This window comes from Microtus oregoni, unplaced genomic scaffold (assembly GCF_018167655.1).
Source record: "Microtus oregoni isolate MIOR12 unplaced genomic scaffold, Mior012 000031F_ref0000149, whole genome shotgun sequence".
NCBI classification, from domain to species: Eukaryota; Metazoa; Chordata; class Mammalia; order Rodentia; family Cricetidae; genus Microtus; species Microtus oregoni.
The window spans coordinates 21959077-21986786 of NW_024543090.1; the positions used below are offsets into that span (position 1 = coordinate 21959077).

The following is a 27710-nucleotide window of genomic DNA, read 5'->3' on the forward strand; positions in this document are numbered from 1 at the left end:
GCAACTCTGCTCCTTTAACTCAGTCTCGGGGTGGATTTCTTCCCCCCACCTCGTCTGCTTTGGCTCCAGCAGCTGAGGCTAGAAGGATGCTCACAGCCCTCTGAGGCTGGTCAGTGAGAAGGGAGGCTTTTCAGAACTTTAGTACTCCGGGAACCATCCCTCCTCCACTCTCCAGAGAGCAGACACAGGTACGTAACAACTGTGCCGACAGACAACCTCACACAAATCTTCATTCCGAAAATAACACTTTATTATTTTACAATAGTTCAGGAAAGTCCTTAGGAGGTTGTGACTAAAATGGAATCACCATAGAACATAGAGCTGATCGGTGAGCCCATCAGTCCTCTCTCTTCAGGTAATGAACACAGAAGGGAAGACATGATGTCGGCAATGAGAAAGCCGGCGGCTAGCAAGGGGGCACAGGCACAGTGGTGTCACTCGTGACCACTGCTCTCAGATCTGGATCAGGAATTTCATCTTCTCTTCCCATTGCCTCAGCCCTGTTCACAGAGCCAGGTGACAAGGACATTGAAGACAGAATAACTTACAACCATGAGCCGTAGCTCAGGGGTCCTTGAGGCTAGAAGTTGGGATGCTCCGGCTCCTGAGTGGCTTCAGGACACCCCTACCCCAGCCCCAATGGAGGGACATTCAGAAAACAGGATGCACCAGGCCTTGCGTTCTAACCTGTCCTCATAGCCACCTCTGTTGTTATGGGAACTTTCCAAGGAGATACGAAAGGGTTGGAAGTGGGAAGGCTTTTCTAAAAACTACAATTCTGACATTAGAGATGAAGGAATTACAAGTTCTGAGAGCTGTGGTCGAGTGATGAGTTTATAGATGACCTGTGAAACACAGGATGAGGAGGACGTGAACCATCAGGAAGTAGACAGTTGCAAGCAGTGTCACTCGGGACCGGGAATGGCAGAGTGAACGCAGAACCCGTTTCCATCCAGCGCCATTCCGGGTCTGAAACAAACAAAACAACAACAACAACATGAGGAAGTCAGCTGCACCTGAGGCTCTTTCTCTTCACCAGTAATTCTGCATCTCAGCCAACTGATCCCATCCTCACAGCGGAGGGGCATCCCGGGAGAAAGTTTCCTCAGTGGCTGACCACCAATACCACTGCCCATCTCCGTACCTCAGCCCGGTCCCACCACAGAGGTCTCCCTGCGTCCTTCCCTCTTGCCCTTCGGCAGCTGCTGCCCGGGATGTCTATCCACACTGATGTCTCGTGAGAGCCACCGGCACCAATGGTAGGAGTCCGGGCCGGATTCCATTCACTCTGCCCCAGCCTGTGTTAAGAGAAAGATACAACACATGTCCCCTGCATGAGAATCTTCCCAGCCATCCTGGGAAGGTGGCCTAGGGGACTGGCAGCAGAGATTTCTCCATAGGCCAGGCCCACACAGTAGTAAAGGAACTGCTTATTGAGGATGCTGGCTTGGGTGCTTCCGGCTGGGAAGCTGGTTAGTGTCTGACCCATGGAAGCACGACTAACAACCGAACTAGAACCCAATGCCCGTTTGTCTTTATGCCTCATGTTCTCCTCCCCCTCCCCCACTACATTTCATTCAGAAACTCACTCATTTCTCTCTCCCCTTCCGTCTCCACCCCACCCTGGTTTTTTCTTTGTTTTTGAGAAAGGGGCTTACTATGCAGCCTGGACTGGCTTTGAACTTACTATTGTCCTGGCTCTGCTTCCCAGGGCTGGGATTACAGGCATGCTCCATCACTCTCGACATTTTTTTTTCCATTTATGATAGGCAAAGGACTCAAGAAATTTTGTAGGACTCTTAGCATGAGGCTGAGCTGCAGCCATTGCAGCCACATGTAGTGTCTGCAGCTTCTGCTCTGATTTCTGCTGATGTGCTTATTACTTCATTCTGGAAATTCTCCATTTAAGGAGAAGCTGCCATTACTCAGTGGCCTCTGTGGACAACAGGGCAAGGCCTGTCTTGTCACTCATTTGCCTACAGGGCAGACGTTTTAACTGGAGTGGGGAGCATGCGAAGCCCCTTTCCTCTTCATGTTTCTTCCCCACACAGGGAATCTCCATCAACTGGGCACTTCTCTCTGGGCCGCTCTCTTCTTCAGCAGAGAGGAAATACCTTAATCTGAACCTGGTTGAGGTGGACCGTATTTAGTCACCCTGCCCTCCATTCTGGGTTTGTTGTTATCGTTGTTTTGTTTTCTGAGACAGGGTTTCTCTATGCACCTAGGGAGTCTGCCCTGGAACTAGCTCTGTAGACCAGGCTGGGCTCGAACTCACAGAGATCCGCCTGCCTCTGCCTCCCAAGTGCTGGGATTAAAGGTGTGCATCACCAACACCTGGCCTCCATTCTGCTCTCAGTCAGAAGGAAAGGGGGGAGGGGCTCACCTTAGGTTAATGCGGTCCAGACACAGGCTCCAGACTCATCCTGACTAAGCTGTCTCCAGTGGTCTGGAGCCTCCCCACGGACCAGGTTTCTCATAAGTGGCAGAGAAACGGCCATGAACAAATAGGTCTGAAAGTCTCTGCAAGGCCACTACACAAGCTGCACTGTGTTCCCGTAGAGCCTACCCTCAAGGCTACCTAGACGGTGTTGAGAACAAAAGCTGTATATAAGCTGGATGGGAAAGAAGGAAATCTCAGCTAAGACCTGCTCCCTGGGGAAGGCATTGAAAGAAGGCAGAAACGCCCCCAGTGCCATTTATTCTGAGGGAAGAGACGGCAGACACAGTGACTCGCCCTTACACACATAATGGAGGTGCCTGCTGTTTCTTTCCACGTAAAGGGGATCTCAGCAACAGAATGCTTGCAGCCACACCACCTTCTCACACACAGTGATCTCCAGTTTCCTTGATGTGGAATAAGTAATGAGCAGGACACAGCTGTGTCCTTCCAATCACACTTGGGTTAGAGTGTCCACAGTATCACACACATCCATGCCCTCCTAGCTGGGCAGAAGCCAGTGACTGGCAAAGGGAAGTTCAGGGTTAGGTAGTGCATTTGCCAATAAATCAAGCCACACTCCTTCTTAAGTGCTCTTCTATTTCCCTTAGGTTACAATCTTTAAAATTTCAATTGCCTACCTAGGTGCAGTGACATACACTTTTAATCACAGCCCTTGGGAGGCAGAGGCAGGTGGATTTCTGTGACTTCAAGTTTCAGGCCAGCCAGAGCTACTCAGAAAGACCTGGTCTCAAAAACAAACAAACAAAATCTGGGAGTCAGACAGGTGATGAGAATGCGTTCATTTGGCCCTCTAAAGGCTCTGTTGCTGGGGTCAAGGAATGGCTCAGTGGGGAAGAGCGCTGCTTTGCAAGCTTGAGGATCTGCATCCCCACCCCCCGGCAGCCATGCGAGAGCTGCCTGATTGTGTGCACCTGCAGTCCCTAGGGCTAGGGAGAAGACAGAGGCAGGAGGATGGCTAACGACCCCTGGTCACTGAAAAATGGCAAGTGCCAGGTTCAATGAGAGACTCTGTCTCAGGGGACAATGTTAGAAAGGGTTACACCAAGACACCTAACATTGTCTTCTGACCTTGCCCCCCTGCCACCAACATGCACACACACACAAGAACCCAACATGCACCTCACATAGTTACTGCTGGGATGAAGTAAGACACCTTATATAAGTTTCCTTGTGTAAATAGGGATGGGAAAAATATTTCTAACCCCTACGAGCTACTGCCCCGGAAAGCACAGGTTTCCGAAACCCCACAGGTACCCTGCTTCTCTTGTCATTGTGATGACTCTCAAGTTGCTCTAGGACCGTGTCAAGTCAAGGGGAGATTAAGATCTTAACTCACCGGAGCCTGGTCGCACACTTGTGCAGGAGCAAGGCCAGGGAGGGTGAGAAGTGAGCAGAAAGCACCTCCCACACCTTACCTTCCGATCTGCTCCTCCGCCAAGGAGAGTGCTTTCTCAATGGCCAGTCTTTGCTCTCGCTCTTCTTTCAGCAGCTGCTTTAACTCAGTCACTTCTTGGTTAGTGCTGCAGAGCTGCTGCTGGACTTCAGACAATCTGGAGGGTGAAAGGCAGGCAAAGGGCATCACTGGATGTAGGACACAATCTCGAATACATCGTCACAAGGCTGGAAGCATTTCCCCAAACGGGAACACTAAGCTAACATAGAAGTCCAGCTACAGCACAATTAAAGCGGAATATACCTATGGGGAGATGCGAGCCCATCAGAGCAGCTATAATTCCAGCATTTGTAGTGCTGCATGTGTGCACTTGTGTTACAAGCACTGCTCACATCTTGCACAACATCTGTTAGGTACTGTTGCACTCAATCTTTACATGGCTCAGTGACGCTGGTCAGATACTAGGACTCACTAAGAGCATATGGTAAACTCTACTTCACCAAGATTACAACTCAATTTCGTTAAAATAGCATAACTGGCCATACACAACAATAGGTTTCATTATGACCTTTCCATACATGTAGATAAGATCTTTTTATCACATTCACCCATCACCCTCTCTCTTGTCTACCACTCAATTTCTTTGCACACAGTGTATGATGGAGGGTGAATCCTGCTCCTCTACCTTGGCTGTAGCTCCCCTGTGGCCTCTGGATCCCTCTTTCTCTTTCCATGCATTTCCTGGGTTGTGCCTGAAATATCTACATTTGGTGGCCCCTAGAAAAAACATCAGTGAAGCAGTTGTGACGGAAGCTCTTCAGTGTGTGTGTGCAAACTGAGAGCCTTCCACTGTGTAGGGAAGTGACAATCCCTAGCTATCACTCTGAGTACTTCCTGCTGCTGCCTTAACCTCCTACAGCTCCTGCACCTGCTTCTCCAGGATAGCGCAGTGCTTGGAGAGGTCACTGGAGTGGTGCTGGCTCTTGTGGGGACTCTGGCTGGCGTCGCTGAGCTGGATGGAGAGGGTGTTCTTCTCCTCCAGCAGCTGTGAGAACTTCAGCAGGGGAGAGGATAAGTGCCAGCTCAGGGCCACATCACTGGAAGCAGTGCTTAGGCAACTGGCCTGAACTCGCAGGACCTACCTGATTTGCAGTGCAGAATCTACCTTAGAGTCCTACCGTGGTCTGCTTCTTCAAAGGGAAAAATACCTAAGTGTTTCAGCCACGAAAGGAAACTAATTCTGGAGGAAGAGCAGGAAACTGGTTTATTTTTACTGGTTCCAAGGACTATGAACTGAACAACGATTAAACAGAACCCCCTAACAAAAATTCCAGTAGAACAGGCTATTCTAGGAATGTCAGCAGAGGGCAGAAGGTTGGGTCCATGCTTAAATTACTAATAAATAACAAGCCCTAGAACTCAGTATAGACAAAGAGCAAGCTCATACTTAAAAATGTGTGTAATAGTATTACCGGTGGACATGTTTCCAAGAGAGCAGACAGAAGTCATATATGTCTATGTGGACTTGAGAAGCAGAAGTGGGAGCCCAGATGCTCACCAAGTGGAAACAGTATGCCAACCTTTCCTCTAGGTCCCCAGGAACAGGCCACGATCAGATCTGTTCCTGCACAAGTTCAGTGTCGGGTACCCACTATCTGGCAAAGCAATCTAACCGCTGGTTTCTAAACTAGAAAACCTTTTTATGATGAGTGAAAACATTTAGCTGCTGTGGCTTCTACCAGCTGACTGGGACTGGACTCCTCTGGAACCAGAATTGGGATTCCTCACTTGTGGACTGTCATTTTAAACTTCAGTCATGATTAACACCCAGATCTATTAGTAGCCATGGAGATGACCTCCTGAGTACCCACCACAAAGACACGGGAAGGTTTGGGTCACAGGAAATGGATGGATCTGGCTGGGAGTCTTGTGTTCTCTTGAGGATTCTTTTCTAAGTGTTTGTGTAAGAAAGTTCATCAGTGCTTCAGAGAAAACGGTTTTCTAGAGGCATCTGGGAAAACGCATTGGATGCACACAGATAGCACACATGATCACAACGTGCTCTGTAACTGAATGTGGCTCCAGATGACTCTGTGTGGTTGTTACTCTGAAGATCAAGTTTCAGTTTACAAAACATTTGGACAAATTCCATCTTCATTGGAAGAAGCAGAGAAAGGACCTCCCTCCTTTTTTACAGATGGAAAAAAGAAATAAGCTTACACTACTCAAGGCCATGGCAGCAGCAGCTCCCAGAGCAAGACTCACAGTGTGGGTCTCAGTCTTGACTCCCACCTGCTTTATGATGCTTCCCAATCTAAACTACAGTAAGGGCACTGGGAAGGCATGGGTGTGGGGAGAACGGCTGTTACTGAAGAAAAGGCTGTGAATTTGGGGGGAGTTAAGCTTATTTGAGAGCGGCAGGCCTAGTACAGTAGGAATTCCAGGGTGAGGACTAACACCATGCTTTCCCACCACAGGAAAAGCGTTCCTGGCTGGAATGAACAGCCCAGGGCACACCAAAGACAAGCAAAATAATCTCCCCAGTGTTTAAAACTGTCTTCTCATTTTGTCTCTAGAAAATCTAGAAACAGAGGGCAGACCCATAAACTTGTTGGAAGCGAAGTCTTATGAACTACAAAGACAAATAGTCGATCACTAATCAGCCACTCGTAACCCGTCTTGGCTGTCTGCATTCTGTCTAGGTTTCTGGGGTTAGGAGCAGGCATAGGATCCAGGGGCACAGCCCTCCCAGTCAGTGTACATGGAGTCTCACTGGAGCAACCACTGCTCATAGGAACGGCTGCTGTGGGGCTGCCACCACAGAGGCTCCTCAGTTTCTGCCTCTATTTTACTCACAGGCTAACTGAATTCAGTCCACTAAGGCTAGACTAACATTATACCATTAGTCACGTTTTAAGGTTTCTAACACATTCCTACACTGCACAGAGACATTGAGCTAAGCAGGTAGAACTGTGTACAACACCTTAGCATTCAGCAAAGGAGCAAGGGCAGACAGGGTTAGAAAGAAACACGTGTGACGGCCCCTCAACTTCATCTCACTCGAGTGAGAAGCTGGGACCTATAGGGAGTGAGACTAAGCTCACATGACTTAAGGTTTATGTGTGTCCTCAGTGCCTACCATATGGCCAGACTCTCAGCAGGCAATGACAGTTACTTGTTAACTAGTGGATCAGTGGGCTGGGGAGGTGCCTTCCTCATAGCCAGACTCGAAAGAGAACTATTTCTTATCCAGACAATGGCCTATAGCAATATGTTCATACTGCAAACGGCTCCACTTAGTTCTAAGCCTGTGATTAGAAGAGGAATGATGGACTTGCCGGGGTGTGAGACATCCTGGTTCTCTATCTTGACTGCTTGTTACACATCTCTTTGTGAACACGTAGCCTGCTATGCCAATGATCTGTTACTTTTGTGTGTTAACTGTTGTAGAATATTACTTTAACGTGTGTGACTTTTGTTTATGTTGCATTTGTTTAACTCCGTGAAGCTGTGATTCTTGGCCTGTCTAAAACACCTGATGGTCTAATCAAGAGATGAATGGCCAGTAGCAAGGCAGAAGAAAGGACAGGTGGGGCTGGCAGGCCGAGAGAATACATAGAAGGAGAAATCTGGAGGGAGGAGCAAGAGAGAATAAGGAGAGGAGGAGGGCAGAGGCCAGCCCTCTCCCCCCCCCAGCTACACAGCAAGACACGGAATAAGAGTGAAAGTACGGTATACAGAAGTGAGACAAGGGAAAAGCCCAGAGGCAAAGGTAGTCAGAATAATTCAAGTTAAAGAAAAGCTGGATAGAAACAAGATAAGGTTGGGCTTTTATAAGTAATAATAAGCCTCTGTGTGTGTATTTATTTGGGAGCTGGATGGTGGACCCCCAAAAGAGCTAGCATAAAAAGAGTAAGAGATAACCAATTACATTTTACTTCGATAAAACATTTAAAATTTTCAGCTGTTATCATCTACCAAAATAATTTATTTCATCACCTATAAACAGCTGTTTCTGTTTAAAATGCTGTCATAGGAGGAGAAGCCTCGACAGAGCCACAGACTAGCATTTAGAGAGGGACAAGAGCTGAGGTGTGACCAGAAGGAGTCACTGGGTCTTCACAGCCACAGAGCTACAAAGGTCAGAACCTCTGTAATAGGTCGGTGATGGAGACCCCTCCCCACCAAACAAAACTAAGCCACTTAGTTCATCAATTCATTTGGCTCCAAAGCCAATGGAGTCTCTGATACTCTACTGATGGTTGAATTTATCATCTAATGAGTCCCTTCTATGTGTGGTAAACACACTAGTCACACACATGACCACTGACTTTAGAATGACTGCAATCTTGAGCAAGTGGGCTTTTCTCCTCATCTGGGAAAACCATCTCCCGATTTTTGTGATTTTGAATCACAATGTTATTAGTATTTGTGTCTGTGTGCGTGTGTGTGCATGTGTGAAATACACATGCACGAGTGTAGGCATGTTCATTCTACAGCACACATGTAGAGAACAGAGAAGAGCGCTCAGGAGCCGATTCTATCTTTCCACTGTAAGATGAAATGGAAGTCATCAGGATTGTAAAGCAAGCACTTTCACCCGTGAGCAGCCTCAATGCCCGTGTTCCATGACTTCCTGTGAGAAGATGCACACACCCACCCCACACTGTGCAGACATTTGCGGGCATTCACAACTCTTCTCACAGACCCCTGGACTCACTAACCACTAGCCTCATGAATGACGTCTAATTTTGACAGACCCTACCTATCTAGGTTTCTCTGAAGAGGGTAGGACTGGGAGGAGCCATTGAGAACACTTGGACCAGTCAGAGCAGCAGGAAACAGTGACTGATGGAGATGCATGAGGAGATGCTGACACATTACTAACACATGATAAGATGGGGTGAAGTTTCTGCATGGGTTTCCCCAAGTCACTCTCAAAGACCATCCAAAGGCGAGGGGAATGTGGCCTGTGTCCTATGCTTTGGAATAAACACTCACTCTTATAACTTCTGTTCATAAGTTCTGCTGGAGCTGGAGCCTGTGCTGAATCTTACCTCCAGGAGGAGAAAAAAAGAAACTGATTTTCAGTCTAGCACAAAATACTTACCTTGCTGTTCAGCTGCTCAATTCTTAATTCCTTCTGGTGAATTTCTTTTAAGCTGTTATTAAGCTGAGCCCTGAGAAGTTCTGTCTCATAAATAAGGTTTTGTGATGGAGACTGATGTTTCTGGGGATGCCTGCCAGGAAACAAACATCCGTGGCATTGTCTCCTCAGACTGTTCATACTTAACTCCTCCCCCTAGAAGAAATCACGCCCACTGTAGAAGAAGTCGCAGATGGGCAGTTACTTATAGGAGGAGGATGCTGTTTTGGGTAGTGGCACCCTGAGCAAACTACATGATCTCCTCACCTGTCTCTGGTACTGTGCAGAGAGAATCTGCTTTGTGAGGAAGACCACAGGAGACTCTGCAGATGACTGAGCTGCTGATCTTTATCTGCGATGGCCATAATGTACTACTTCTTCACCTGCTTCTCATGAAGTTCCCAGGTATTCTTTTCTATTCTACACCATGAAAAAAAAAATGGCTCAAATATACTCATGGTGCAAAGAAGAAAAATCCATATTCCAAACATTCTTATGCAATGTTAGCCATGTAGCAAAACTAATACATATCAGAGTAAAATTTATTCTACAAGTGGAAGCACCCAGTGAAGTGGTGAGAGCGGGCTGTGACTGGACTGGAGGAGGAGCTCCTATTGGCAGGACTGGAGGACCTTCATAGAAAAGCCGCCATTGGATTTGGATCCTGAGCAAAGAGCTAGGTTTCCACATGTGAAACACAATTCAAAACTGACAGGAAAACTCAGCAGAATGAATGCAGAGTGATGTCCAGAACTGCAGGAGTCAGTGTGTACAACAGTATGTACGGATGTGGATGGCGAGACCAGGGAGTCAGTGTGTACAACAGTATGTACGGATGTGGATGGCGAGACCAGGGAGTCAGTGTGTACAACAGTATGTACGGAATGTGGAGGGATGACATGCTCTTAGTAAAGGCTGCGAGCTGAGCCACAGTGCTGCCCAGGCTCTCCTGCAGCTGTTTCATTGCTTTGTCTTTCTGGGACAGGGTGACGTGGATCTCTGCAAGCGTGTCTTCCATGCGGACCTTTTCTCCATGCAAAGCATCCAGTTTCTTTTGCATGTTCTTTTTCTCGTCCAGGTGTTTTTCTTCCGCTTGCTCCAGTCTTTGTACCAGATCTTCATCTTTCTGTTTCATCTGGCTCTTGATGGCTTCTTTGTTTGACTGAAGTTCCTTTTTCAGACGGAGGTTGTCTGCTAGCACTCTCGCGGCTTCGCTTTGCGGGTCATCGAGCAGTACCTTGAAGCTAGATAGTTCCCCTTGGGCCTTTTCACGATGTTCAACTGCTTGCACCAGATTTCCTTTGGTCACGTCCAGATCCTTTTGGGATTCAGTCTGAACAAACTCTAAGGCCTTAACCGTCTTCTCCAGAGTGCTGATCCTCTCCTGGTACCTAATGCAGTCCCTCTGCAGCTGCTTCACCTCGAGCTGTTTTTCTTTCAGCAGCTCCTGGAGCTCCTTTGCATGGCTTTGATTGCCAGGTCCTTTCTGGGCACCTTGTATCTTCTCTAAACACTCCTTCCATATTTCTGACTCCATCTTGGCTTTCTCCTTAATCAACTGCTGCTTTTCTTCTTCTAAGTCACTCATGCACTTTTCAGGTTCTACACTCAGATTCTAGTCGCTTGTTTTTTATTTGGGCATCTGTAACATCCTTGTAATAATTCCCAATGCTTCCATTAAATTCTGCCAGCTGGTTCATTAACCTTTCCTCTAAGTCATCTTTTTCTTCTTCTGCCATCTCTTTCCGCTTGGTAACTCGGGAAAGTTCTTCTTGAATTTGCTGGTTTAATGTGTTTACTTTGGGGACTTCTTCCTCACATAGTTTTAGTTCGCCATCCTTTGCCGAGATTTGACTCAGGAGGGCATTTTTCTCATTTTCTAGTGTCTGGCTAAGCCCCCTGTCACTCTGTTTCTCCATCTCTAACTCAGCAATTCTTCCCTTGAGTTGTTCAAGCTGCTGGAGGTGGTCACTGATGTCATCGTGGGAGCCCAAAGTCTCACTAGTGCCAGGCTTAGTGCTGTTTGCTGAAAGAAGACTGTCCAAATCTTCAAGTTTAACACTCACACTCTGAGTATCTTGCTCTTGCGATTTGCCCGCCAGAGCTTGTGTTTCTTCTTCAGTGATGACATCCTTTTGTTGATGGAATTTCTCAGTGGTCTCTAGGCTAGCTTGTTTCAGTGCACTCTCTTCCCCTTGAAGCTTCAGATCTTCTCTCAGAAGGCTTTTCTCTGCCATTAAAGCCTCAAACTCCTTAGAAAGGGTTTTATACTCTAATTGTACCCTTTCTAGTTCCTCCTTCAGGCTGGAATTCACAGAAAGAAGAGCATCCATGCTTTCCTTGGCTCCTCCTAGAGACTGAGCCTCTACTCTGAGCAGGTCATTTTCTTCCTCCAGCTCGAGGATCTTCTGTTGTTTTGATGTAGCAAACTTTCTCATCTTTTCTTTCCTCTCTTCCATTTCCTGTTCGGCATCCTGCAGCTGCTTTTCCATCTCCCTTTTGTCTGTCTCTGTGCTTCATAATTTCCCATGCAGTTCTTGCTTCTCTTGCCTCACACCTGCCACCACGTGCTGGATCCTCTCTACTTTGTTGCTTGCGTTTCTCGTAGGACTGCAGAAGAACTTCATACTCCTTATGCAGCTCCCTGTGCTTCTCTTGCCATTCGGCACTCTCTGCAATGTTAGAGCATCTCAGAGATTCAAGCTCCTTCATAAGTTTTTCCTTTTCTTCCATAAGCCCCTCCAGAGCTAATTTCAGGCTTTCACAAGAGCCACCGGGGCTCTGGTTTTCGAGTAAAGACTTGTCCATTCCTACAATGAGTTTGTCTCTTTCTCCCTGAAGAAGGGCTAAATTTCCCTTGAATTCATCCCTCTCTTTATTTTTATCAGAAACCTGGCTTTCCACATCTGTGAGAGACTTGGTCAGGTGTGCCATAGCATGTCTAGCCGAAGACAATTCCTCTTGCAGATTCTTTCGGGAGATGAGAGCCGCCTGCAGTTTCCTCTGTATCTGCTGCTTTGCTTTAGCTTCTTCCTCGCCCTCTTCTGTCTTCTGTTTCAGCTCACAAAGTTCCAGCTGGAACTGCTTTAGCCTGTCCTCATGCTCCTTAGCCTGCATTTGCAGCTGTGTGTGCAGGGCCCTGATCAAATGCTCCTGCTCCGTCATCTCTGCCTGGACTTTGGGGAGGGTCTGTTCTCTCTCACTAAGCTGTCCAGACAGGTAGCTGACCTCTTCTTCCTTCTGCTGCATGTCTTTTTGCAGTTCATCTAGTTCAGGCTGTAAGGCTTTCAAGTGTTCCAGGCCAGCAAGTTTGAGCTGGGTGCTTTCCAATTCCTGCTGCAGGCTTTCCGCGTGGGCCTCGGCTTCATGGGAGGCTGCCTTTAACTTCTGGATTTCTAAACCCTGTTTACATATCTGCTCTTGTAACAGAAATACTACTGATTTTTGGGTCAGCTCACTTGTTGTAGAACTAATTTCCATTTCCAGCTCTTCTTTCACAACCTCCATTTCTCTCAGCTGGGCCTTCATCTGGGCAACAGAAACCGTATAACATTCTCATGTTATACTTATGATTTATACATTTAATGCTTTATAAATTTTATCTCAAGATAAAAAGCATTGCTCACCTAGTGTACCTCAACTACTAACAACTACTAACAAATCTGGTCCATAATGCACATTCTGAAATATTTGGGAATACATAAAATATTAAGATGATCTGGTTGACAGAGACAGACTAAAGGATAGTTACTGAAGCAAATACATACAATACGGTATTACTATACAACCTAGAGTATAACACAGCTCCTGCCTATGTGAAGAGCTGGAAAAGGTCTCAGTAAACACTTTCTTATGGCTCACAGTACTGTCCAGGGACCTAGTCTTAACAGCTCTGTCAGTGTAGGAGGGCATCATCTCACAACAAAGGTGGATAAACACACTCACTGCAGTTGTGTGCCAGCCTGGTCCACTAAGATCCAGACTCCCTTTGTTCTGACACTTATATTCACTAAGAGCCTTGGGGTGATTATAATCTAGTTTTCCACAGAGACAGATGGAGAAGGAGAAAGGAATATACTGGCTATCCAGCTATTTGGCAAACAAACTTGTTTGCTGTTAATGTATTTACTGGAAGTATTATGGTTTCTCTAATAGACTTGTAAGTTTGTTTAGACTGACTTGTGTACCCTAAACCTGAATAAATCTTCGTAAAAAAAAAAAAAAAAACAAAGCTGATCCCACACTGGGAACACGAGTGTGAAACAGGAGTAATGGTTCACCCAAGATACGGATCTAAGGCACTGGAGTCGGACCGCTCCTGAGATGTGTGTTAGCATCACCCCCTCGCTACTCCTGTGGGGAAGCTGCTTTCATGCCTTTCGGGATTCCAGTCAAGTAGACTGGATATGACAGGAGGACAAGGGCACAGGGACGCCAAAGGCAGATAAGAGTAGCCCAGATGGGCAGCGTGGGTCCATACAGTACAGCAAGACAAAGGAAGAATTATGGCCTTACCCGATTACTTCAACCCAGAAGAAAGCTGACCAAGGAAAACCAAGCAGAGACTGTGCACGAAGCACAAGAACCACTCAAGACAAACAAGAGGGGGAGTGACCAGAAAGAAATTCGCCAGAGGAAAAGAGGAAACTACAGAAAGACTCTAGCCTACAGCCATGAAGGAAAAGTACGATAAAGACAGAAAATGAAAGCCCAGGGAGGGACCACGCCTGTTTTACAGCTGTATCAACACCAGGTAAGCACTGAGCGTTTGCCGAAAAGAATGAACAGATGACACCAACCCTCTGGCCGCTTCAAGGTTTTCATGCCTGCTGCCCAACAACCTGAAGTAGAAACCAGCCCTCCCCGGCAGGGAGTAGGACCGCAGACAGTACCTGGTTTCTCTGTTCGGCCTAAGTCAGCTCCTGCTGCAGCAAGTCGACAGTCTGAGCACGGCCCAACAAGGCTTTCTTCCGGATCCTCAAGTTTCTTTTGCGTTACCCTCAATTTCTGGAAAGAAACATTTGGACATAATTACAGATAAATAAGCACAATTATTTGCCTACCTTCCAAAATGCCATGTGCACCTGTAAGGCTACGCTTTCGAGTGTGGAAGAAAAGGGCTGAGAAAAACACCACATGCCATGGCCCATCCAGCAGTAGAGAATATCCAAAATGCCTTCTCCAGAGCGTGACAACAACCAAACCCAAATGCAAGCAAGGCCTTGAATCATGGAGCCTAATATATTTAAGATAAAATGACACACACTCACGTTCAAAATTACATAGTTCCTGTCCTGTCCCTAAGTAGCAGAGCTAACATGCATATCTTACCAACAAAAGAGAGCAATCTTTAGAGGCAAAACCATTTCTCTTCTGTTTTCAATCACAGGGCAGGCACTTGAAAAATACCTATTGAATCAATCAATCAATAAATCAATATATGCAATTCATAGTCTAGTTTTCAAAGTAGTACACTCTGAAATCCCACTTAGCAGTACATTCTGAAAGACCGCTTAGAACTTGGAACAGGTTTGCACTCAAGAACAAAGAAATGAGCGGCTGGGAAGATTGGCACAATTGGCAAAGTACTCGTGGGGACTTGTGTTCAATATCCAGAATCCACATAAAAAAAGCCAGGCCATGTGAATCCCAGACTGAGGTGGTAGAAACAGGATTCCGGAGGCTTCTCTGCCAGCCAGCCAGCCTAGCCTCAGTGGTGACCTAGGCCAATGAGAGGCCCCACCTCCGAGGGGGAAAGTATCAAGGTCAATGGCTCGAGAGGAAGGAATGACATCCATAGTCCTCTGACCACCACACACATGTGCATGTGTGCATGCATACCTGTGTGCATAAACATGCACTTGCACATACATGAACACACATGTACAAACACAGATCAAACAAAGTGTCACCAAAGTGCCTTTCCTTATAGGGTTCTACATTCTAAGTACACGCAATGTGAGTTAGTACAGGGTAAGCTCAAATACAGTGAAGTCAATTTTCAATGCACCTTAAAAAATACTGATTTAATAAAAGAATGTGCCTTCCAAATCACTTTTTACCTTTTTTTTAACTTTTTTTTTATTGAGAAAAGAGAAAAAAAAACAAATTTCCTCCTCCTCCCAGCCTCCCATTTCCCTCCCCCTCCTCCCACCCTTCTCCCCCTCCCCCCACTCCTCTCCCCCTCCCTCTCCAGCCCAAAGAGCAGTCAGATTTCCCTGCCCTGTGGTAAGTCCTAGGTCCTCCCCCCTCCGTGCATTTCTAGGAAGGTGAACATCCAAACTGGCTAGGCTCCCACAAAGCCAGCACATTACGTAGGTTCAAAACCCCGTGCCATTGTCCTTGGGTTCTCATCAGCCCTCATTGTTGGCCATGCTCAGAGAGTCCAGTTTTATCCCATGCTTTTTCAGTCACAGTCCAGCTGGCCTTGGTGAGCTCCCAATAGATCAGCTCCACTGTCTCAGTGGGTGGGTGCTCCCCTCGTGGTCCCGACTTCTTTGCTCATGTTCTCCCTCCTTCTGCTCCTCATCGGGACCTTGGGAGCTCAGTCCAGTGCTCCAGTGTGGGTCTCTGTCTCTGTCTCCATCCATCACCAGATGAAGGTTCTATGATGATATGCAAGATATTCGTCAGTATGAACCATAGAGGAGGAAAAGAATTCAAACAAACAAATTATTTGCTTTTAAAACCAACTTTGAGATGTTAAACAACCCTATTCTATTCCCCTCCCTTTCGTGCCCCTGCTGTACGAGGGACTAAACCTAGGACCTTATCCACACTGCATAGGTACTCTTCTCCTGAGACACATTCCCAGGGCAGACAAGGAAAAGCAATGTCCCTGAAAGGCAAGGCTAAGCAGGGCACTGGGAGGTAACAAGTGCCCTCAAGGGCTGTGGCTCAGAACTTGAAAAACTCCCCTCAGAAGGAACACTTCTGATAATATAATACAGGGGGCAGGGGGAGTGGAGGCTGACTTACAACCACTGTGAGCCACAGGGGCACAGCAGCATTAGGGTAAACTGCACACGCCCCCAATACCTGACGGTTCATGTTCTCTACAGAGGTACCCAAGTGTGGTTAGGACCCAACACTCAGAAGGCAGAGGTGAGAGATCAGGAGTCCAAGGTCATCTTTGGCTAGTTACAGAGTAAGTTGGAGACCAGCCTGGGATACACAAGACCCTGTCTCAAACAAAATAAAAATTAAAATAAGTTATTTGAAAATTAAAACAAAACAAAAGCCCTCAACTATTTGGCTTGCCACTTGTCTTTGAAAAAGTTAATGGACATCTTTTTGAATCCTTAGGGTTGGAAAATACAATGCAAACTACAAGAAAGGCAGACATATTTACAGAAATAAACAGAAGTTTTCAAACAAAAATAGTGTTTCAGTCCCATTTACTCTTTACACTTTTCCCCTGGAACAAGAGCTATGTCCCTAAGGAGGAGGAAGGGGAGGAGGAAGGGGAGAAGGAAGATGTTAACAATAACTTCTTAAGACAGTTTGGTACTAAACTGGCTAAACAGACAACGGAGACCCATCTTTCCCGGCTCATCTACACTTGGTTTCTGTCCCCACAGCTCTCGGACTAATAGTCCTTAGTACAGGATCATTTACAGAATGACAGTGGTTTTCTTAAACATCACTTCTACTTTGCATGAGGGAAGCTGCTCACATCCCTCTAGCTTAAGGTGTTTTCCTCAGAAGAACACACAATGGAGGTCTTGATACTCTGAATCTGGACAAAGCTACTCACAGCTTCTAAGAGAGCTTTCACGTTCTGTTCGGCATTATAGCTGGACAGTTCACCCAAAAGAGCATTTCCTATTTCCGAAAATCGGCTCAGCATCTCTGCAAAAGAAATAGAAAGAAAATGCAACAATCAGTAAAAACAGATGATGTAGGTGGGTCATCTGTCTATCTCTTGCTTTCATTGGTTAATTAATAAAGAAACTGCTTGGCCTTTGATAGGCCAGCCCTTAGGTGAGTGGAGTAGACAGAACAGAATTCTGGGAAAAAGAAAGTCGAATCAGGCAGTCGCTATAGCTCTCCTCTCCAAGATGGACACAGGTTAAGATCCTTGCCGGTAAAACACCTTCTTGTGGTGCTATACAGATTATTAGAAATGGGTTAATCAAGAAGTGAGAGTTAGCCAGTAAGAGGCTAGAGCTAATGGGCCAAGCAGTGTTTAAAAGAATATAATTTGCATGTTGTTATTTCGGGTGTAAAGCTAGCCTTGAGGGCGGCCAGGCGCCGGGAAGCAGCCCGCCGTTGCTCACTACAAACAGATACAGGCTGCTGGCAAGTAAGTAAAGCAGAGGGGTGCAGCTAGATGTTAGTAGCCGCATCGTCTCTGTGAGAGAAGGGACTGTCACTGGCTTCTGGGTGCAGCCAGCTGTGTGCGTGGTGTAGCCGCACCCTGTTCTGCTCAGGTGCCATATTGTATTCACCATCACTAGGATCAGTTTGAAAAATAAAATGCAAGAACACAATCTTTAAATGCAAGGACGTCATTGTCAAGGATGTCTTAAGGGCTGCCTTCAATGCCCTATTTTTTTCATTGATAAACAAAAATCTTAAGTTTTCCTTCTCCCACATTGATCCTTTTCTGATTTTTGATAAAACCCCAAGACTCAACAAAATTTCCCTTCTCATGTGTTCCCTGAACCCCGTTCTTTCCTGTAGTTTTCCTGACAAACCATGTGGTGTCAGTGGAGAGTCACTCTCCAATGTGGAGTATAGACATTTACAGTAGTAAATGACTGAAATCAGTATCTGCTTGTTCTGAGCAGAATTAGAAAACAAAAGGCAACATAAGCAGAGAGCAGGAGACAAAGCCCAGAGCAGAAATCAGTGAACAGAAAATTAAACCCATAAAGAAAAGGCTGCGCTCAGAAAAGCTACACCCCCAAAGTCCCTATGCTGAGGATTCAGGGCCTGTGCATGCTTGTAGACACTCTACCGCTAATCCACACTCCAGCCATCGAAGATTAATTTTAATAAAGGAAATGAACACCATCAGTAATCTTTCATAGAGATCTGTATAAATCTTCTAAAGAAATTCATACTAGAATATAACTTATCAGATGATCATTCTATCTTTACATTTTACATGCCACTCTTGGGAATAAGCAAACAGCTGACTGATGGACTCAGAAGATGGCAATAGGCAGGGAAGCAGGAACATTTGTGTGCTTCTTAGATCCCCAGATAAGAGCAAAGCAAGTAGAGGAACAGCAAAGACCTGTGGGCAACCTGAGCAGAACAAACAGCGCCCCCCAACAATAGAAAAGTCCCTGTATAATCAAGTTTCCTATCAACCCCCGAGTTAACGTAGCAACAGTCAAAATCAATGTTCACCACCAAATCTAGTTTCAGCAGTGTCCGTTCAAGAGGACACAGATATAGCCATGGGTGTGCAACAAACCAAGCAAAGTGCAGAGCCAATTGGCGTTTGTTCACTAATCAGTGTGTCAAGCACAGTAGATGAGGGAACGGCAAACAGACTGCCAGGTCTGGCAGCACACTTGGAATCCTGGCACCGAAAATGTGGAGGCAAGGTCCCGAGACTCCCTGGACAGCCATCCTCACTTATCTGACCTGCACAGGTCCCAGGGAGACCCTGTCTCAAAAGGACAAGGGTGGAGGACTCCTAAGGGCACCCAGGGTTGACCTCTGGCCTACATACACACACACACACACACACACACATGCACGCGAGCACGCACGTGTGCGCACATACGCGCGCGCACACACACACAAACATGCACACACGCATGAGTGTGCACTACCTTCCCACAAAATTATTCAGAAAAAAAAACTGTTCTAACATTTTCAGGCCCTGATCAAGGTGTCTAAATACTGATCAGTCAACAGCTGATAATAAAGCAAAGACCAGACATTATGAACTTTCCGAAGAAAGAAGATAACCACCTTCTAGAGTCTTGTCAAAGGATGGAAACTCAGGCCACCCATCCTGCTACATCTGCAGGAAACGCAGAGGACAGAGGAACACACTGAACCACATAACCCATGTGCACTCCTGCGGAGTGTCCAACTCCACAGCCTCAGGACCCATGCTTCTCAACACACAGTTGTAAGGAAAAGATGGAATACGTAGCAAGTGAAAAGGGCAAGATTCCCAAACGGATAATAAAACTAAAAGGAAAGCACAAAGAAGGGCTTCTTGAATAGTCAACCAAGTTGTATTTGTTACAGTAATTATATATTTTATAGTGTGCTTTTCTATATCTGTGTTTTATCAATGAGAAGTGGTTTTCTAGAGAAAAATTAACAAACTGTTAAATAATTATGTTTCCATAAGGAGACTTTGGTTCTTATTTTTATTGATACATATCTGTACAGTCCATAAGGTATATGATGGTGAGATTCAGGCATGCAGTGGGTGGTAATCCACTCGGGGTGATTAGCATATTCATAAAGGAGTTTCTAGACTTAAAGCCAGGCTTTGTCACACACCCCGGCCTAGAAACACTGACCTAGCTGGCTGCTCTCCATCACTTTCAGTTCTGGTTCTCCAACCAATCCCCAGCTCCATCTGTACTGCTGTCCTGCTTGGCTCCACCCACTCTTCTTTCTCTAAGTAGCTTGGACTGTGGTGGTCCTGCTTTTGAATTAATGCGAAAAGTACTGAAATCTCAGGCATAGAACTGCTCAACTGTTTTAAAGCCAGAATTTCTTCAGAGAAATGTGAAAATACAGCATATCAGGGCGCTTAAATAGTTTGCACATTATCATTAAAAGATAAGATGGACTGATTGAAAAAAAAATCCCAGAGGCTGATGGGAAGGGGATGCCGATCTGGAGCGAGGAACAGCTTTCCGGCTCAGGACGCAGCAGCTTCATCACATTGTGCTCCCAGGTGGCTTTACCTGGTCAGCGTTAGTTCCTCTGCCTTAAGATGAAGACTAAGAAGGGCCAGCTGAAGACAACTGATGCAGGTCCCTGGCTCTGGAACGGGATCTGTAACTGCAACTAAAGCAGGCATCTGGGAGGGCATCTTTCACGCAGCCGAGAGCTGCAGCTCAAAGGCTAGGAATCCAAGGGCATGAGAGCTAAATGGAGCAAGATGGTGATCCCTCTCTATGGGGCTCATCGCAAAACACAACCGGCAAACACACCCGTAAGGATCAGCAGATGGAAAACACTATGGTAATAAATTCACACGAGGAAAGTGGACTGCTATCATTTTATAAAGCACCAGAATCACCAACAGAAAACTAAAACAGAGCTCCATGTGAAGGCCACGCTTCTATAAAACAGCAAATAAAAACAAGCTCGCCCAGCTCACCACACACTCCGGGCCACAAGACCTGACACAGGAAGCAGCGCTATGAATTCAAATAAAAAGCCTGGGGCTGGAGAGATGGCTCGGTGGTTAAGATCACTGGTTGCTCTTCCAGAGGACCTGGGTTTGATTCCGGGCACCCACAACCATCTGTAACTCCAGTTCCAGAGCATCTGGCACCCTCTTTTAGACCCTAAGGACACCAGACACACACAAAGTGCTAAGATACACATGTGGGAAAAAAGTCATACAAATAAAACTTTAAAGTAGAAGCAAAAATAACAAAACTTATCTTCTCAAAGCCTTCACTGTCTATTGACCATTATTATTTTAAAAATATGAGCCAGGCAGTGGTGGCACACGCCTTTAATCCCACTACTTGGGAGTCAGAGATGGACAAATCTCTATGAGTACAAGGCCATCCTGGTCTACAAGAGCTAGTTCCAAAACAGCTAGGGTTACACAGACAAACCCTGTCTTGAAAAAGCAAAAATCAATCAATCAATCAATAAATAAAATCGAAAAACAAACCAAAAAGCACAAAGTATTTGGTATGTAGTGTTTCACTAGGAAATATAAAAATAAGAAAATAGATAACAAGTCCCTAACCACAGGAAACATAGTACAGCATGCACAAGAATATGAGCCAAAAAATCATACAGCAGAAGGGTATCCTGTGTGTGCACACTCCTGCATCACTAATAACCATACAGCAGAAATGTATCCTGTGTGTGCACACCTGCATCACTAATAACCATACAGAAGTGTATCCTGTGTGTGCATACTCCTGCATCACTAATAATCATACAGAAGTGTATCCTGTGTGTGCACACTCCTGCATCACTAATAATCATACAGAAGTGTATCCTGTGTATGCACACTCCTGCATCACTAATAATCATACAGAAGTGTATCCTGTGTGTGCACACTCCTGCATCACTAATAACCATACAGAAGTGTATCCTGTGTGTGCACACTCCTGCATCACTAGTAATCATACAGAAGTGTATCCTGTGTGTGCACACTCCTGCATCACTAATAATCATACAGAAGTGTATCCTGTGTGTGCACACTCCTGCATCACTAATAATCATACAGAAGTGTATCCTGTGTGTGCACACTCCTGCATCACTAATAACCATACAGAAGTGTATCCTGTGTATGCACACTCCTGCATCACTAATAATCATACAGAAGTGTATCCTGTGTGTGCACACTCCTGCATCACTAATAACCATACAGAAGTGTATCCTGTGTGTGCACACTCCTGCATCACTAGTAATCATACAGAAGTGTATCCTGTGTGTGCACACTCCTGCATCACTAATAATCATACAGAAGTGTATCCTGTGTGTGCACACTCCTGCATCACTAATAATCATACAGAAGTGTATCCTGTGTGTGCACACTCCTGCATCACTAATAACCATACAGAAGTGTATCCTGTGTGTGCACACTCCTGCATCACTAGTAATCATACAGAAGTGTATCCTGTGTGTGCACACTCCTGCATCACTAATAATCATACAGAAGTGTATCCTGTGTGTGCACACTCCTGCATCACTAATAATCATACAGAAGTGTATCCTGTGTGTGCACAGTCTTTCAACACTTGCTTTGGAATTTGAATCACATGCCCACAGAACATCACTGGGCCTCTCTTCAAGGTTATATCCGCATATTTGATTGCATCTCAGTGGCTTTGATTTCTTAATTTTCAAAGTGACCCACAACTGGATTAAAGAATTAATAGGACTGTGTTACTGCTATAGCAAGAAAAATTATATTCGATAGTAGGTGTTAGGAATATTTCTTAATATTATCTCCCTGCTGTCACAAAAATTCCCAATCAAGCCAAATCAAAACAAGCCAAATTAAGAAATATCCAGGTTTAATGGGAGATCTGCACTCTCGGGTGACCCTGAGGGGGAAACCGGGAAGCCTCGGGAATGCCACCCCCAGAAGGAAGAAAGGGAGACCACGTGTTCTTCTTTTGGGGGATCACTTAAATTACCCTGGGGAGTGGTCCTGACCCCACCCCCTGGCCAGCTGGGATTTGGAGTCCAGATCAGGCCTGGGGGCTGGGATAGATGCGAGGGACTGGGGCCTACGCTCCCAACTTGACAGTAGGTGATTTCTACTAGAAAATTTCTATTAGAAAAATGTTATTAGAAAGATAACTCCATAATACACAAACTGATTTCTATTAACTTAGAAATAAATGGTAACTACAGCGTTCAGACACAAGCACTGCCAATCAAGCAATGTTCCAGCCTTTACATAGACTTATTTATCCTCATTGTTTAACTGATTTTATCCAAGAAAAAGTTTAAACTTTTAAGCTAAAAAGATGGACTACCAATAGCCCTAATTTTAAGATGAGTAAACAAGACACAGGGAATTTCAGTAACTTGTCTGGTAACACAACTTCTCCAAGCTTCTTGGTTGGTGGGGACACACAAAAGCTTCCCGTTTTCTGAGTAACGTTCTCACCTTCCATTCTTCATCCAGGATGAAGACAGGGATGCAGGGGAAAGCACCATGTTAATAGCGATGTAGCGACCCTACTTCACTGAGTAGTAAGTCCATAAGCCACACTGACGGCTCATCGGCATGAGCCCTTAAATAGTTTATTATTTTTCCACATGTAGGCTCACACAGACATGAGAGCACACAGACACAAAGAGTGTTTGGTTGCTCGTGACTGGGAACAATCTACGTGTCCTCCAGGGAGGACTGCTAACTGCACTTTCTGTATTTCTCCTAGGGAATGCTGTGTAGTTGCCTGACAGAGTAGGGTGGTGCGTTCAAAGCTCGTGTTTACTGAAAATGGTTTTTATATAGATTGAATTGCTGTATCAAGATTCTTCGTCCAGATTTTGAAATATTTTGGACTCCGGAATATTTGTACACATATAAAGAGCCATGTTGGGAGCAGGACCCAAGTTTAAACACAAAGTCATTTATAGTCCGTATATATTTAACACACAGAGACTGAAGGCAGTTTTATACAGTAGTTTTAATCATTTGTGCATGAGGTGAAGTTTCACCGTGATGAATTTCATACAGTCAGCATAGGAATACTCACCAAGCTTTAGTTTTGAGCCCTTCATATTTCACACATTAAGATCAGAGATGCTGTATAATATTAAGTGGCAAAAAGATGTATTATGGCTCACTTGAGACGAAGTATATATTACATATGTGCTTTAGCAGTCAAAATGTCTCTTAGGAGCAAACTATTTGCCTTGCTGATTTCTGGAGTGGGGAAAGGTGACAGGGGTAAGAAGGTAGAACTGGGCTTTACTTTATTACACCCTTTGGTACTGAATTTCCTTTGATCAAAAGCACATATAGCTGATCCTAAAACAATTAAACTGTGAAGGACTATTATGAGGGGAGGGGAGGTGTACCTTAGCAACAGAGGGGTTGCCTAGCAAGCATTGGACTCTGGGTTTGTACCCAGCCCTTAAAGGGGGAGAGGGTCCTAGGCAGCCCAGTCTGCCTTCCACAGGGTTGTTAATAACAGATGGTATGTAATAATCAGAAGTCTCACAGATAACTTATTCCTCATAGGTAACCAAGAAAAGTTAATGATATTTTATAAACAAGGGTAGTATCAACATCTCTTTAATCCAAATGGGTGGGGGGTGGCAGGGAAAGAGAGGTGAACTTTAAAAGTCAGTGAGAAAGTTAAAAAGGAAACCTTCTAAAGATCATTATTTTTAGGAAGGGCTGGCCATATTACAGTAGAATAAAAAGTCCACACCCCAAAAGCGTGGGAATGATGTGGGAGTGTCATATATCAATCTGTTGATTTCATTGGTTAAGCAATAAAGAAACTGCTTGGCCCTGATAGGTTAAAACATAGGTGGGAGGAGTAAACAGAACAGAACGCTGGGAGGAAGAGGAAGTGAGCTCAGACTCCACAGCTCTCCTCTAGGGAGCAGACGCCTCAGAGAGATGCCATGCTCCCAGCTCCCAGGCAGACGCACGCGATGAAGCTCCGACCCAGGATGGACATAGGCTAGAATCTTCCCGGTAAGCGCACCTAGCGGTGCTACACAGATGATTAGAAATGGGCTAAATTAATATGTGAGAATTAGCCTAGAAGAGGCTAGATAGAAATGGGCCAAGCAGTGTTTAAATGAATACAGTTTGTGTGTTGTTATTTCAGGGCATAAGCTAGCCAGGCAGCCGGGGTGCTGGGGACGCAGCCCCACCGCTCATATTACAACATGGGAATCCTCAGAAATGCGGACAATCATCTTGAGAAACCAAGGAAGCCTCTTCTATGTGATCTTCAAATTCTGTTGAGTTGAGCCATATTTTTTAATTTTCATTTTATATTTTTATAAACATATGTGGCATATTTACAGAGGTATTCACACTATCTAAAATAAACATAAGATATACTCAATAAACATAATATAAATATACTTAGGAGAAATAGGCTCAAAGTGTTTTACCTATAGCATATGCAATTAAAATCTTTCAGGAACAGCGTAGTCAAATGTAACTGGAGCTAAGAAGGAAGCATCAAAAGGTCTTTCCAGGATCAAGGAAGTAAAAGCAGTGTTATGAATACACATTGCTTCAAGCCGGGGCCTCTTGGAGGCAAGAGTTCTACCATTTGGGTATACTTTCAGCCCCCGAAACTTTTGAGATATTTTGCATTTTTCCCCCTACCTATTCCAAACCGTCTCACTTTTTCTAACAGAACATTTCCGGAACGTGACCCTTTACAGCCATTCCAACTATCCAAACCTTATTAACTCTGTTCTGGGAAGGACTCTACACTGTTAGAAACTCTTCCGCTGTCACCGTGCTCAAATCTGGAAGGTCGTCCTTTGTGTGCTTGGAGAAATTCCAACTATCTCCGAAAGTGAACGTCTTACTATTATCCATGATTCTAAATATCTATCCCACCCTCAAAACGGTCCTCTCTCCACAGAGCAACTGCAGCGCTTTGAATAAACCTGGAAAATACTTCCTCTGGTCCCCAAGGGCTCACCCTCCTGTTTGCATTCCTGCGACGCAGCGACAAACACACCCCCACACAGCCAACTCCAGGTTTTTTCCTCCAGAACTACCTTCCAGATTTCTTTCCTGCGAACACCTCTGATTCCTGGATCAACTCTCCCTCCTCATCTTCCCAGCCCATTAGCACCAGCAGGATCACGCGTGGGCCTCCGACTGCGGCAACAGCGTCGCCCTTTGCCTAGTCTGAGTCCCCCCCCCCCCCCCCGTGGGGCACAAAGTTTGTTCAGGGTCCGAGCTCAGGGCTGGGACAGGCTCCCTCCCCACGTACTCGACTGCGTGCCCAGGCTGGCTGCCACCGGCCGCTCGGATACAGGGCCGTACACGCTGGACTGGCCGGCTCGCCCGCCTCCGGGGATCCCCCGGGGAGAAACGACCCTGCCGGCCGCCCGGGTGTCTATGCTCCCTGGCTGTGTAAGGCAGCCACCTAGGCTGGGTAGGTGACAGTGGCGGAGCCCCGAGGGGCGGGGCGGCCGGCTGAGCGCAGGTGTCCCCGGGCCAGCGATGCGCGGCGGGGCCCGATGCGGGGCTCCCCTACAAGCCTGCGGACCACATTCACCTGCAGGTGGGCGCCACCGGCAACGCCGGCCTCCCCCCCGACGCCCCCCCCCCGACCCCGCTCGGTCTAAGCCACGTCAGCTCGGGAATCCCAAACTCAGTGCCTCCGCCTCCGCACCCCTGAAACACGACCACTCTCCGTGGGACTGAAGACAGGACTGAGGCTTCTGCCTATCGAACTGCAAACGGACAATTACCCTGGTGACCAGGCACGCCTTGTTTGTAACCTAATGCGTCACAATGACAGACAACAATCGATGCCCTAAAACTTTCCACTTCCACAAAGACAGAACCAAGGGGTTCTAAGGAGGAGAGGCATGGGGGATGATTATGTGTTGGGGTGTGACCCGGGAGAAGATCCAAGAAGGCCGGGCGATGGAGAGTGGATGGGTATTCTGCAAACACCGGGTGTTTGCTGTGTAGTTTGGGAGTTCCGGTTTAGCCTAATTTCTTACCTACTGCTGTTCGTGCTACAGACTATGGGCCAGGCTTTTGAGGAGATTTTGGACTAGGGGCACCAGCTGCCAGTATTGGGTTCTGTGTGAGAACCAAGCCGGAGTAGAGCCTGAAATTTGGTTTAATATGGCTTTTTAACTTTGTGTTGAAAAAATGAGAACTAGAGACAGGGCTAGTCAAAGACAACAGCAATTTAGCAAGGGTCGGACTACAACCTGACTTCACAAGGCATCCTTTGCTGGTATCGCTCAGGATGTGAGTGTAAGAGACAGTGAAGAGTTGGGAAGTGGCGCTTCAGCTGGGATAGCAGACAGAGTTCTAAGAGCTCAGGCTCTGACAACAAGAGACAGAGAGCACTCATCAAGTGTTCCTTCACCCTAGAAGGCCGGCCGGCAGTGGAGGGTGCAGAAACCTAGCCAACTCCTAATGATTTTAGACATTCTTCGTAAGAATGTTCCTATGAATTTATGGAATCTTGTTATACACCAAGCACTCAGCTAGCCCACTATATTTGAAATCTCATCCTAATGATCACACAATCTCGAGGCTCAAATAGTAGCTCAGTGAGGCATCTCTCAGCTGCTTATTTAAAGTTGTGTATTTACTATATCTATTTTGCCACCTAACATAACTATCTTATTGCCTTATCACACTTTATTATAAGAAATCCTGAGGTTTTTGTCTCTTTTTATCTCAGTTGTATCTCCAGGTCCCAGAATAGTATACAGGGGGTACTAAATGTCCCTTGAAGCAATATTTTGTGTGACTATCTTTAATATAAATGCAATATAATAAACTTCATAACACCGGTTTATACAAGGTGTTTTGGGGAGGGACAGAGCCAGGATAAGAAGTGACTTTTATCTCTTTGCATACATACATACATACATTTAGCCTTAGAGCTTTCAGTTTTAAGATTCTCCTTACAGAAGTTATAAAATGATCTAGTAGGCATGGCCCCACCTTCTCTTGGGTGGGTCCAGACTGGTCATTCCCAGAGAACTGCAGTGAATACAAAGGGAGTGGAATGGGGAAATGTGGAGAGGGTGGAGCTGAGCTGAGCTCCTTCAACCTCATTGAAGGATGGAAATGGTTTAAAACGCAACCCAGCTGCAGCACACTGACTCTGAGAGATTGACTGGGATGGCAAACGGTAATTTAGGAATTATTCAGCTATGTGACACTTGACTTTAATCCCAACACGTGGGAGACAGGCAGGCAGATCTCTGAGTTTGAAACCTATTTGGTTTACGAATAGAATTCCAGGCCAGCCTGCTGAGTGAGTCAAGCTGTGTCTCCATTGTCTCCCCCAAAAGCAAACGATTAGGAATTGGCACCAAATGGGAGT

The 27710-nt window shown here is 45.9% G+C and overlaps 1 protein-coding gene across 1 annotated transcript; it reads right to left on the minus strand.

Moving 5' to 3' along the window:
• Positions 1 to 834: 834 nt before the first annotated feature.
• On the minus strand, positions 835 to 27317 carry LOC121465532 (golgin subfamily B member 1-like). The gene is given in 13 exon segments (XM_041678741.1): positions 835 to 969; positions 1193 to 1298; positions 3877 to 4011; positions 4540 to 4631; positions 4765 to 4908; positions 8965 to 9094; positions 9882 to 10598; positions 10600 to 11600; positions 11602 to 12554; positions 13893 to 14007; positions 16757 to 16851; positions 25620 to 25907; positions 27251 to 27317. Coding segments are annotated over 13 exon segments (3978 nt in total).
• Between the last annotated feature and the right edge of the window lie 393 nt (positions 27318 to 27710).